General features: G+C 48.8%; 1 protein-coding gene across 3 annotated transcripts; it reads right to left on the bottom strand.

Annotated features, from left to right (window-relative positions):
* Positions 1–321: 321 nt before the first annotated feature.
* ZNF3 (zinc finger protein 3) lies at positions 322–9,268 on the bottom strand. 3 transcript variants are annotated; one of them, XM_019987091.2, is made up of 6 exons: positions 9,110–9,268; positions 7,846–7,973; positions 5,726–5,862; positions 4,639–4,730; positions 4,241–4,367; positions 322–2,553 (listed from the first exon to the last, which is right to left on the bottom strand). In XM_019987091.2, the coding sequence occupies exons 3-6, from the start codon at positions 5,778–5,780 to the stop codon at positions 1,484–1,486; spliced, it is 1,344 nt and encodes a 447-aa protein (XP_019842650.2). In that variant the 5' UTR covers positions 5,781–5,862; positions 7,846–7,973; positions 9,110–9,268; the 3' UTR covers positions 322–1,483. The 3 variants fall into 3 exon arrangements, with proteins under 3 accessions (XP_019842650.2, XP_070635327.1, XP_070635328.1); XM_070779226.1 differs by having other exon boundaries at positions 5,726–5,812; XM_070779227.1 differs by lacking the exons at positions 4,639–4,730; positions 7,846–7,973; positions 9,110–9,268.
* Between the last annotated feature and the right edge of the window lie 2,296 nt (positions 9,269–11,564).

The following is an 11,564-nucleotide window of genomic DNA, read 5'->3' as shown; positions in this document are numbered from 1 at the left end:
AGAAGCACCTTTCCAGTCCTGGTTGCTGGTGCGAAGTACTGCACCACACAGAAGGACATGCAGCACGTAAAACCCTAAAGGCAGGCGTGTGTAAGCGGCCATGAGAATGAGACAGCCCGTGTGTGGCATGCAGTGTGCCGTGTGCAGAGGACAGGCTGGGGTCAAGGGAGGGAGGTTCCAGGTTTGAGATTAGAGGAGAAATAAATGGTTGTTTGTAAAAAGTTTTAAAGATTAATTTTTTAAGATTCCATTCATAGTCACTAATGTTTGCTTAAACTGAAATAAATTTGGCCCCTGCACAAAGACACACTCAAGCCATCCTTCTGAAAAACTATTCTGTTTAATAGTGCATTTCATTTATGCTACAGATGAGCAGGATTGGGAAAACAGAATGAAAGGTCATCCCTTCTGCTGGGAAAACTTGGGGAGCTCCATCCTAACCCAGCAAGGAGCCCTCCGCTAGGCTCAGGCCCAAGCTTCCTCCTCAGGGCTTTGCTCTCTGCATTCACACTTGGCTGCTGAAGTCAGAGGTGGGGTCGGGAGAGGTCTAGTGGCTGGGGCCAGAGGTCATAGGTCATAGGTCTCAGAGGGCAGGGCAAGCTGGCTGAGCGAGCTCCTTAAAAGCATCCTTGGTAGCTAGGGGTTTAGCTTAAATCACTTTCCATCACAGGAGTGGCTGGAGGAAGAGAAGAGAAGGAAAACTGAGGCCAGCACTAAAGGCTTTGGATCCTTCCCCTCAGGTTATGCTCACGGAGGACCTGGGCTTTGCCATTAGTCCTGTCATAAAAGGGATGAGCGAGTTCTCCACCAAATGCGTGGAGGTTTGGTCTTGCTGCTCCAAGAGCCCGGGAGGATACATGGTCACTACAGAAAACCTCTCTCAGTGTTCCCCTACACCTGCCCAATGAAATAACAAGTCCCTCAGCACCAGATTTCCATGATTAATGAAGTCAGGAAACAAAATAGCACATTCCTTATCAAAAGAAGAAATCATCAAAATTTAAAGCTGGATTAGAAGCAGTGACTTTGAAATGCAGCCTCCATTTCCCCTTTCTAGCACGAAACACAACCCAGAACATTCTTTCCATTTTCTTCTGTGCTGACTGTGCCAACTCCAACTAGAGGAACCCCTGGAATTTTATTCCTACTGTGCTTCCATCCCCACTGTGGAAAGGCTCTTCTGGTGTGAGAAAAATGGTCTAGTGCAAACTCCCCTCCCAAATGGAAGGAGACTGATCCCAGAGTTTCCTCTGCTCCCAGCGCTCCATCTGTTGCTGGCAGCCTGATTCTTCAAGGCTGGAATCATTCCTGGGAAAAATGACTAGGTTAATAATCACGGGGCCAGGATGATTTGCCCAACAGGCCCCGTTCTCTAAGGTGAAAGGTTGGAGTCGGAAGGGACACGTCCTAAGTTCATACTCAGGTAGTAAGGCAGGAGCTCTGGAGACTCAGGAAGTGAGGAAAACCGGCGTGTGCCTCTCTTTCACGTAGACTCTCTGATATTTACTTCAGCAGTGACTTGGAGGGAACTTTTGCTCACTCCCATTACATTCAAAGGCTTCTCTCCAGTGTGAATTCTCTGGTGGCGAACCAGAGCAGAGCTGTACCTAAAGGCTTTCCCACACTCACTACATTCATAGGGATTCTCCCCAGTGTGGATTCTTTGATGCTGAATAAGGCCTGAGCTATAGGTAAACTTCCCTCCACATTCCATACATTCATAGGGCTTCTCTCCAGTGTGGATCCTCTGGTGCTGATAGAGGTGTGAGCTCTGGCTGAAGGCCTTCCCACACTCGTTACATTCATAGGGCTTCTCTCCAGTGTGGATCCTCTGGTGGTGAATGAGGGTGGAGCTCCTGCTGAAGGCTTTCCCACATTCGTTACAAGCGTATGGTTTCTCTCCAGTGTGGATCCTCTGGTGGTGAGTGAGGGTGGAGCTCCAGCTGAAGGTTTTCCCGCACTCGTTACATTCATAGGGCTTCTCTCCCGTGTGGATCCTCCGGTGGAGAATGAGAGCTGAGCTGCAGCTGAAGGTCTTCCCGCAGTCGTTGCACTCGTAAGGTTTCTCCCCAGTGTGGATCCTCTGATGCTGAATAAGGTGTGAGCTCTGGCTGAAGGCCTTCCCACACTCGCTACATTCATAGGGTTTCTCCCCAGTGTGGATTCTCTGATGCTGAATGAGGTCTGAAGTTCGATTAAAGCTCTTGCTACATTCATCACACTTATGGGGCCTGTCCCCCACAGGGAGTCTCTGATGGGAAATGAGGTTGGCGCTCACCGTGAAGCTGTCCCTCAGATCGCCGCACTTCTCACTTCTACCTCCTGTGGGGGCTCGCTGCTCCTCAGCTGCTACTTGACCAAACTCCTGCATCTTCCTATTCAGTCTCTCTCCAGAGGAGCTCCCCAGCTGCCTCTTCAGACTGACTTCTTGTTCATAGGCTTCTTCAAACTTAAGACCCTGAGAAATATCCTTCTGGAATCTTCCCAACAGCACCCCATGTGATCCTCTATCTTCAGAAATTTCAGAATCAGGCTCAGTTCTGGTCTCACCATCTGGCACAATATAGAACACAAATATCACTTATTCCTTATGGAAAAAAGGCTCAAAACCAGAGACAGGCTAATCACATCATATTCACAGGCTAAAAGCACATGCCACTTATCAATGTGCAAAAAGGCCTGCCCAGGCTGTATGCAGCTGATGCAGAATAAGAGAACTGGGCCAAAGAAACAGGGAAGGAGAAAAGAAGGAAAATCGAGAAATAAGCTGGAAGTGAAGAGAAAACTGGATCAGGCAGAGGCAGGACAAACTGTTTAATGAAGTGACAAAGTCCTAGAGGTCAGAGGCTCAAGATAAACTGGGAGATGGTGACAGCCGGGCCAGTGAGAGGATGAAAGGGAGTAGGTACAAGAAACGCAACACGGACCAGTCTGTCTCCCACAGGAAGACACAGCCGGGTGTGGAGAAGCAGCAGCAGATCAGGAAGCCACAACAAGGGTGCAGCCCTGCAGCCCCAGGGGAACAGGACACTCTGGTTTGCAGTCACGTCACCTTCACCAAGTCCATGGGAACAGGCAAGAGACAAAGGTCAGCCCACCTCCAGCCCTGGGCCTAGAACACTGTGCTAACTGAGCGGATTTGTAAACAGTTTCTGTGTTTGACTTTGCCACTCTCAGCGCTCTGGGGTTTCTAAGGGAACTTCAGGCATAGAGGACAAGTGGAAGGGGTCCAGATGGTTAGCATGTTTAGTCTGTCAGTAACTGAAGGAGTCAAGGCAGGGCAGTGAGCGTTAGGGACAGAAAGAGCTGTTCCTCCCTCACCCGAACAGGTGCCTCTCAGGACCTCTCTGCTCTCAGTTCCCTTCCAATCCAGGCCCCTCGGCAATTCCTCTCAATCCAGCCCAGAGATCACGTCAAAATTCAGAAAAGGGAATCCTGCTCATGGGGAAAGACAGGACAAGGTTTATCCTGTTCATACCAAATGGCCCAGAGCTCAATCCCAGACCCAGGACCTGCAGGGGACAGAGAAGACACAGAGAGGGAGGCCTCCCATGGGAGCGGGGAAGACCCTGGCCTTGCCCAGGAAAACGTCCTGACAGTGGGTGAGGGGGAAGGAAGGAACAGTCCACAGGCTTAAAGGTTAAGAAGCCAACTGCTCCCTGACACAAGGTGAAATTTCTACAAGGGCAGCAGTTACCCGAGGTCCATCCACAAAGCAACAGGTCCCTAGAGGAAGTCCAACAGAGAAGGGGAGGAGCCTGACAGAGTTCCAGAATCTTCATTTGGACACAGAGCAGTGCCTCACATGTTCAGGGATCCCAATGTGTGAATCTTTTGAGAAAATCTCTAGGTTATATGTTAATGTTAAGTCCTGAGAATAACATGAGAAAAAGTAACAGATTGAGAGTTTAAAGGCCAGGGCTCGGGTCTTCCCAGTCACTAGCAATATGACTGTATGCAAAGCATTTAAGACCTCTGAGCTCTCTTTCCTCACCTATAAAATGAGGATAATTCTGGCTGCCTCAACAGCTGCAACATTGTGAGGACTGAAGGAGAGACTATCTGTAAACACTCTTAAGGAACTACAAACTGCAAATGGGAGTCACTATTATTGTTGTCAGAACTTTCTGAGACGAAGTCAGTCCTTAGATAATGATTTTCAGTGACTCAACTGTTACTAGCAAAGGAGGAGGCAAAGGAAGGCCAAAAGGGAGTTTCACTGAGGAAGCATCGTTCCTACCCAGGGAGAACACGTTGCCGTAATTCTCCAGCATCACGTCCCTGTAGAGGTCCCTCTGGGCAGGCTCCAAACGCTTCCACTCCTTCCGGATGAAGTACACAGCCACATCCTCAAAGGTCACCAGTTCCTGAAACGACACGTTCTCGTGTGCAATTTCTGGCTCAGGGATGAGGCTGGTGGAGCCAAAAGCTAATTCGGGGTTGAGTAACACTTCCCAATATTTGGGAAGTGGGAATGGCAGTCAGGGTGGAGGAAGACAGGAGAGGCTGAGACTAAGTGGAGTCCATGATTCCGCGGGGGAGTCCCACGGTCCTGACGGGGGAAGCACAGAACAGGATGTTGTTGCACAAGAGATTTCCGCAAAGTGGGAAGGGAAAGAAGGGTAAAGCACGGCTCACCTGGGCCTTGGCCTTCAGGAGCGCAGCTGCCAGCATCTCATCCCCCAGACCGCCCTTGTCAGAAAACGTGGGGCCTTTTGAGGAAGGAAGAGCTGAGGACGAGAGGGTCCGTGAGAGTCGCTCTGCACTTGAGCCTCTCCACCCGTTACGGAAACTCCTGGGTCCAGGACAACCTAGTACCCCCACTCCTGCATCTCTAAGTTCACTCCCTCTGCCACTGGAAGAGGTGCTCACGGCCAGCGTGGGCCTCGTGGCCTGAGCAGAGACGCCCACAGCCCTGCTGACCCTGGCTCTCTGGTCTGTCCCAGGAGGCACCAGCTATCCTGTTCGTGTCTCTTCCATCGTTCTCCACATTCCAACTCAATCTCTTGGACTTCTTACCCAGAGGAAAGCTAGCTTCACTCCAACTCTGAAGCAAGTCATAATGCCCACGATTCTTCTCTTATTTTCTCGATCCCCAGATCAAATCTACACACTGTAAGTGTTTCCCGTTTCTGTGCTTGATTATGTATCTTTTCCTGTAATTCTTAAGTTAACATATTGGTCCCTGAGAGACTAAATCTCTGCAGATACTAGATTCTGTAGAAGCATGCAGATAAAAATGTTTTAAATGCGTTTTCTTGATAAGCACGGGAATAATACTTCCTTGGACACAAGCTGGCTCCAAAGTCAGTGGCAGTCTGTGAGAGCAAAATACAAATACTTTTCACGCCCTTCCTCTTCCTTCTACCCTTTTTGCCTGTGATCTCCAAAATAACTCCCCAGAGCTCCCCTAAGCACATGCTCCAGAAGAGCACAAACCAGGGCTATTACAAAGCACCTGGAAAATGGGAGTTTGGTGATTGTCACAGTTTTCTAAATGCTGCATGAGGAACCCACAGCCCTTAAAAATGCCTCAGCTATAAACCCTATCAAGCTGGACTTAATGAATGGCTTCAGTCAGCCTTCCCCACTAGGCTAGGAGTTAGTGAAAGGCAAAGACTATGTCCTCGCCAGTCAGGATTCCAGCAGTTAGCCCGGCACCTGGTGAATGAGCGATTTAAATGGGCATCTGCTGAGTAAGTGAATAAAAGGATAAATTCCTTACCGCTCTCAAGCAAGGCCTGAGGTTCCTGAGATACTCGATCAGCCTGAGTTTCCATGGGTCGTACTAGAAGCTCGGATCTCTGGTCTCCTATTTTCAGAGTCAGCAGGAAGCAGGGTTTGTATGAGAAGGTGGAAGCACTACAGAAGCAAAAGTTCAAGGTTCAAAGATAATTTTTAAAAACCCTCCTGCATACAGAAAGAAGGGAACTAGCATTCCAGTTAGTACCAAAACAGCAAGAGGAAATGCAGTAACTGGGACTAGTCTTTTGGGTCAAACGCCCAAGTTCCTGGACAACATCCCACTTTAGGCTCCCCAATTCACACTGGGTGGTAGTTCTAACAACAAAAATGGAGAACACAGGTGCCAAATGATGCTATTAACAAAGTTAAATACTAAGCAATTACTCAAATGAAGAACAGTGAAAAAGAGTGTTACAGCTGGCAAAATGTCTAAGTATCAAGTTTTAAGTATACTTGGAATAATGGACAAACAAACGTATACAGATTTTTTTTTAATCCTCATAAACATTTTTCTTCTACTAAAAAGAAAAAAAAAATTTTTACTGTGGTATGTTTCTAGCTGTTATAGTAAATGTAGATGCTCTCTTTAGAGGAAAAGGGGCCAAGAAACAGCCCCCAAATAACAGATAGTACAGAATACTTCCAGAACCTCCAGAAGTTCTCTGTCTCATTTTAAAAACCCTGTCTCACAGAACTAGGACAGACAGTGCAGATCTATTAAGATAAATTCGGGCATTTCCCGGTGGTCCAGTGGTTAGGATTCAGTGCTTTCACTGACGTGGCCCAGGTTCAATTCCTGGTCGGGGAACAGAGATCCTGTAAACCATGCAGCATGGCCAGAAAAAAAGATAGATTCTTCCTCCCTTTCTCCCTGAGACAGTTTTCTGTTCTCAGTCTCAGTCAACGGTGGGATGTTATTGACAGATTTGGGCCCTTTCTGTGGTCCTTCTATAGTCTCATCACAGGGTGTGGGTGGACATATTCGCCAGATTCTGGGAGAATAGTCCCAGTTGCTGTGTCTCCTCGCCCTAAGAAGAAGCAGCCACCTTGCTTTTTTATCTCCTTTCTCTCATAACAGATTTCCTTGGATCAGAATGTAAGTCCCTGAAGCAAGAACCAATGCTTTTTAAAAAGCCTACTATCATTTATTACTCCATTTTTATCCCTACTAAGGTCCCTGCTCCCTGGTTGCCACGGCAATCAAGAGGTCTGTTCTCTGTTGCTCCAGTGAATAACAGTGAGTGTCAAGTTAGTACCTAGACTAAGATTTGAATCTCAAGTACAAGTCTGTCCTCAAGAATCAACAGGTTGAGAAGAGTGCAGCAGTCCTCAGAGCAGCCTGACACTTAGGCAAGAACCTAGGTGAAAACCCCTGGATTTTGTCCGCCTCCCTCTCTTTATTCATCTGCTCATATAACAAACATCTGTTGAGTGCCAACTACATTGCAGGGTACTCCTGAAAGGAGTAAAACAATCAAGAGTGACCGTTGCATTCACCTAAGATATAAAAGGAGAAGGCCCCCTAGAGTCACTCAGAGTTCAGAGAACTCTAGTCTTTGGGCAGCAAGGGGCTGTAGAAGGCCCATCACAACGCCATTATATAGTGAAAAGCAAGGAGTCAGGCATGAGCCAGGCCCACTGACAATCCAGGTGACACACCCTCTTGCTATCATCACCCTCCTAGCTGGGGCCCTTCAGCTTTTTCTCAGAGTCAGCCATCTTCTTCTTCCTATTGCCCAACTTGACAATCTCCAGGACTGGTCATAAGCAGACACTCCCAATAAATCCGCTCTCAGTCTAAACTCTCCTTAGAAAGGAAAGTCAGAGGCTCAGACTCCAGAGAAAGAAGTAGCACTCCCTCCTCGCAGCTGGGTTAACCAAAGCTGGAGCTCAAAGGCATACTGTTGAGAACAAGTCCCCAGTGTCTGGATCACTGAACAACGTTTCTCACAGAAAGAAAAACCCCCATTGTGCCCGTAGAGCTTCAGGTCCAGGCAGGGCCCTTCCCCTGCTCCACTGCCCATGCGACCCCCTGCAGTGCTCCTAGATGCAGTGTTCCGGGAAGGATGACCGGGCAGTGAGAAGTCGTGGAAGCTTTACCTGCTGGACTCTTTCCTTCCTTCTCTGGAGTTAGTCTCTAGAAGGCCAGAGTAGCAATTATTGTGAACTTGGCAGCCTCTGTTCAAATCCCTGGGAGTTCAGACTTATTTGCTATCAGTGCTGTAGGACTAAGGAAAAGAAAAAGAAAAAGGAATTTCAAATGTTTATGTAAACTTCACTTCTAATCTAGATATTTGGAGTTAAGAGGAAAAGACAAAGAACCTATGCTAATAAATACTGATTAAGACCACAGCTGGTATTTATGTTGCACCTTTAGAACTGGAATGGAAATCACAGTTCTCCAGGTCAACCTCCCACCCAAGACAAGAAACACCTTCTCCAGTTCTTAAGGTTCTGGCAGCTAACTTGCTACTAGACACTCTCGGCTACTTCAGGGAGTCTGTCCCATTGCTGTACAGGTAAGCCATTAGAAAGGGCTTTGGATGCTTAACTGAAAAAAAGTCTACCCCTTGGACTTTCACCTCAGAGTCCTAGTGTCCTGTGTGATAGAACCTTCTCCTTCCGCAGGACTCTCCACCAAACAGGTGAAACCAGATGATGCCCACTCTCCACAACTTCTCTTCTTGGAGATAATAAATAGGTTTAGTTCCTCTAAGTGCCCCACAGATTTCAAGTTCAGGATCCTGCTTCTCTCCATGAGTTTCAGAAAGGAAACACCGGGTCGGTCTGTGTTCAATCCCAGTTGAAAAGCTAATCAAATCAATTAGGGACCTAATACAGCTGAAATGGGACCCAGTTGTACACCTCTCCGAAAAACACTCGATTTACTGGGCGCCAGGGGGATTCTTCTGTCATCTGAATGGTTCTAACTGCGCTTCCTAGAACCCCTCATTCTCTGGTCCGTTCCCAGCTGATTAAACCCTCCCTCCCACCGGGAGCGCGGATAACTGTTAACATCATATGAAAACGTTTCCGGGAAGGACCAAGTTAGGGTCGCTGTCATCGGCCGTTTAAAGAGAGGGATGCCTCTCCAGCCATACTGGAACTTTGAAGGGCTGGAGCCAGGCGCTGTCGCAGAACCAGAACCGCAGCCCCTTTCCTCCCCCGACGCAGGGCCGGCTGTGAGGGGCCGGGTGCTGGGGTGCCGGGGAAAGCAGAGTTGGCACCGGCGCCCCCCCGCCGCCCGGCACCCTGCTCCAGGTGGTCCTGGGGACCCCGCGGGCCGCGGCGGAAGGGACACCACCCCTTCTCCGGCGATCACTGCCTCCGTCCCACCTCGAGCCCTGGGGGCGGCCGGACTCACCCTGGGGGCAGGGACGGTAGATATAGGGAACCGGACACCAAACAGGCCCCGTTGGACACTGTCACGGACCCACACACCGGGGACAGAACAAAGAACGGAAGTCCCCTCCGTTTCGCTTCCGGGTCGGTCTTAGTCACCCCCTCCACCATCCTGGATGTCCCCCTCCACGTCCACTTGTTCCCTCTAGGAAAATGGGAGGTCTTCGCCTCTCGGTGGTTTGCTGACTGGGCGCGGGGCCCCAGCGCCGAAGCGACAAGGAGGGCCTGCCGTCCCCGCCCCTCGCGCCCCCTGCTGGCCAGGCAGGGAGGGCGCCGCCGCGCACCTGGTCTGCGGCGCGCCTACCCGGCTGGGGAGCGGAAGGCGGGGCGCAGCGTGCCCAGCGGGTGCCGGCTGTGTGCCCGTGTGGTCTCCCGTGGGGCTGCCGAGGGCCAAGCCAAACGCCCTGGTTCCAAGCGATCCGAGTCCCCAGCTGACCCGCGGCCAACAGGAGGACGCCTGAAGGATTCGATATAGAAAACTCACCCATATTTGAAGTTTCCAAATCAAGCTTATGCTTCCAAACAGACCAAGTTCATGTAAAAGTGCCTCCTTTAAATGACTAAAATCTGAAGAAAACCTTCTGGCCCATCAGAGTTCACGTGAGGACAAAAACCTGTACAAGTGATGCGGGCAGAAAAGGCTTGAGTAAGTTGCCGATCCAGATCCACTCAGATCCGAAGAAAACTGGTGAAGCCCCATCCATGTGAAGAAAGTGTGAAATAAGTGAAACGCTTGAGGGAATGAGGGGCGACGCTTCGTGGTCCACTCACGTTTATTCCCTTCCAGGAGGAGTCCTGGAAGTGTCGAATCAAATCCTTCAGATTATAAACAAAATGAAATCTTGTGATCTTCTTGATTCCCCTATGGCCCTGCCTCGCATTTGATCTCAATTTTCACTGCCTTCAATATTTGTAGCGCAGCCATTCAGCTCTGCAGTACAACCGAACTTACTCTCTGGCTGCTGCTGCTGCTGCTAAATCGCTTCAGTCGTGTCCGACTCCGTGCGACCCCATAGACGGCAGCCCACCAGGCTCCCCCGTCCCTAGGATTCTCCAGGCAAGAACACTGGAGTGGGTTGCCATTTCTTTCTCCAATGCATGAAAGTGAAAAGTGAAAGTGAAGTCGCTCAGTCGTGTCCGACTCTCAGCGACCCCATGGACTGCAGCCTACCAGGCTCCTCCGTCCATGGGATTTTCCAGGCAAGAGTACTGGAGTGGGTTGTCATTGCCTTCTCTCTGGCAACTTCAGTCTAAGGACAGTAATCTAACCAATTCCAGTAAAATATGGTGGTGGTGCTCAGTAGCTAAGTCACATCTGACTCTTTGCAATTGTAGCTCACCAGGCTCCTCTATCCATGTGATTCTCCATGCAAGAATACTGAAGTAGGTTGGATCTTCCCAGCCCAGGGATTGAACCAGCGTCTCTTATGTCTCCCACATCGACAGGCAGGTTCTTTACCACTAGGGCCCCCTGGGAAGCCCTCACCTACTGACAGTCCTCAGGAAATAGCTCTTAGATTCCCAGTACTGTCAACACTATTACTGTACAACACTATTACAACAATCAACCCTATTACTGTGGAGCCTAGAAGTCAATTTGTAGTTCACTTTTTTGGTGTTTGCCCCAGAATCCAGCCATCTGGTTAACTCCCAGCAAGTTCTCAAAAGACCTACTATTAATTTTTCTTGAGTCTGTGGACTCTGAAATGCCTTGAATCACAGAGAGGATTCCCAAGGCAGTCCATCAAGGTGGAAAAGAAAACATTTAAACTTCCATATAGCTTTTATCTAAAAGAAAATAAAGAAAATAGAGTAAAAAGATGTAAGCCTTGGTAAGCCAGAGGCTCTTTCTTTCTTTCGCCTGCCTTGGCTCTGGCTCTGAGTAGGGGGTTCCTGATCTGGCTGGAGCTCAGGCCCCTCTCCTCTCCCCAGCCCTCCCCTGTCCCCTCCGGGGCCAAGGGAATGACCATTAAGAAGTGGATGCCAGATGCAAACGTGATGAAACAGTCAATTTGTCCTAAAGATGTAGCTGTGGCTTTTCAAACAGATTAGAGCAGAATTGTATCTATTTGGTTCTCTATCTCAGAAGACACTTTGATAAGAATTCATCTTTGAAGTCATCTGAGCCTAGAATTTCTTTATGGAAGGACTTTTAAAATTATTGATTGAATTTTTTAAGGTTGTGAGACTATTCTTTTTTTTTTTTCTTCTTCTTTTTCTTTCTTTCTTTTTTGGCCACAACAGGCGGCATGTAGGATCTTAGTTCCTCAACCAATGATCGAACTGGTGCCCCCTGCCGTAGAAGCTCAGAGTCCTAACCACTGGACTGCCAGGGAAGTCCCTATAAGACTATTTATATTTTTATTTCTTCTTGAATCATATTGGGTTTGTTAAGTTCTTTCTATGAATTTATCTGT

This window comes from Bos indicus, chromosome 25 (genome assembly GCF_029378745.1).
Source record: "Bos indicus isolate NIAB-ARS_2022 breed Sahiwal x Tharparkar chromosome 25, NIAB-ARS_B.indTharparkar_mat_pri_1.0, whole genome shotgun sequence".
NCBI lineage: Eukaryota > Metazoa > Chordata > Mammalia > Artiodactyla > Bovidae > Bos > Bos indicus.
This window is presented reverse-complemented; position numbering and strand designations above follow the sequence as displayed.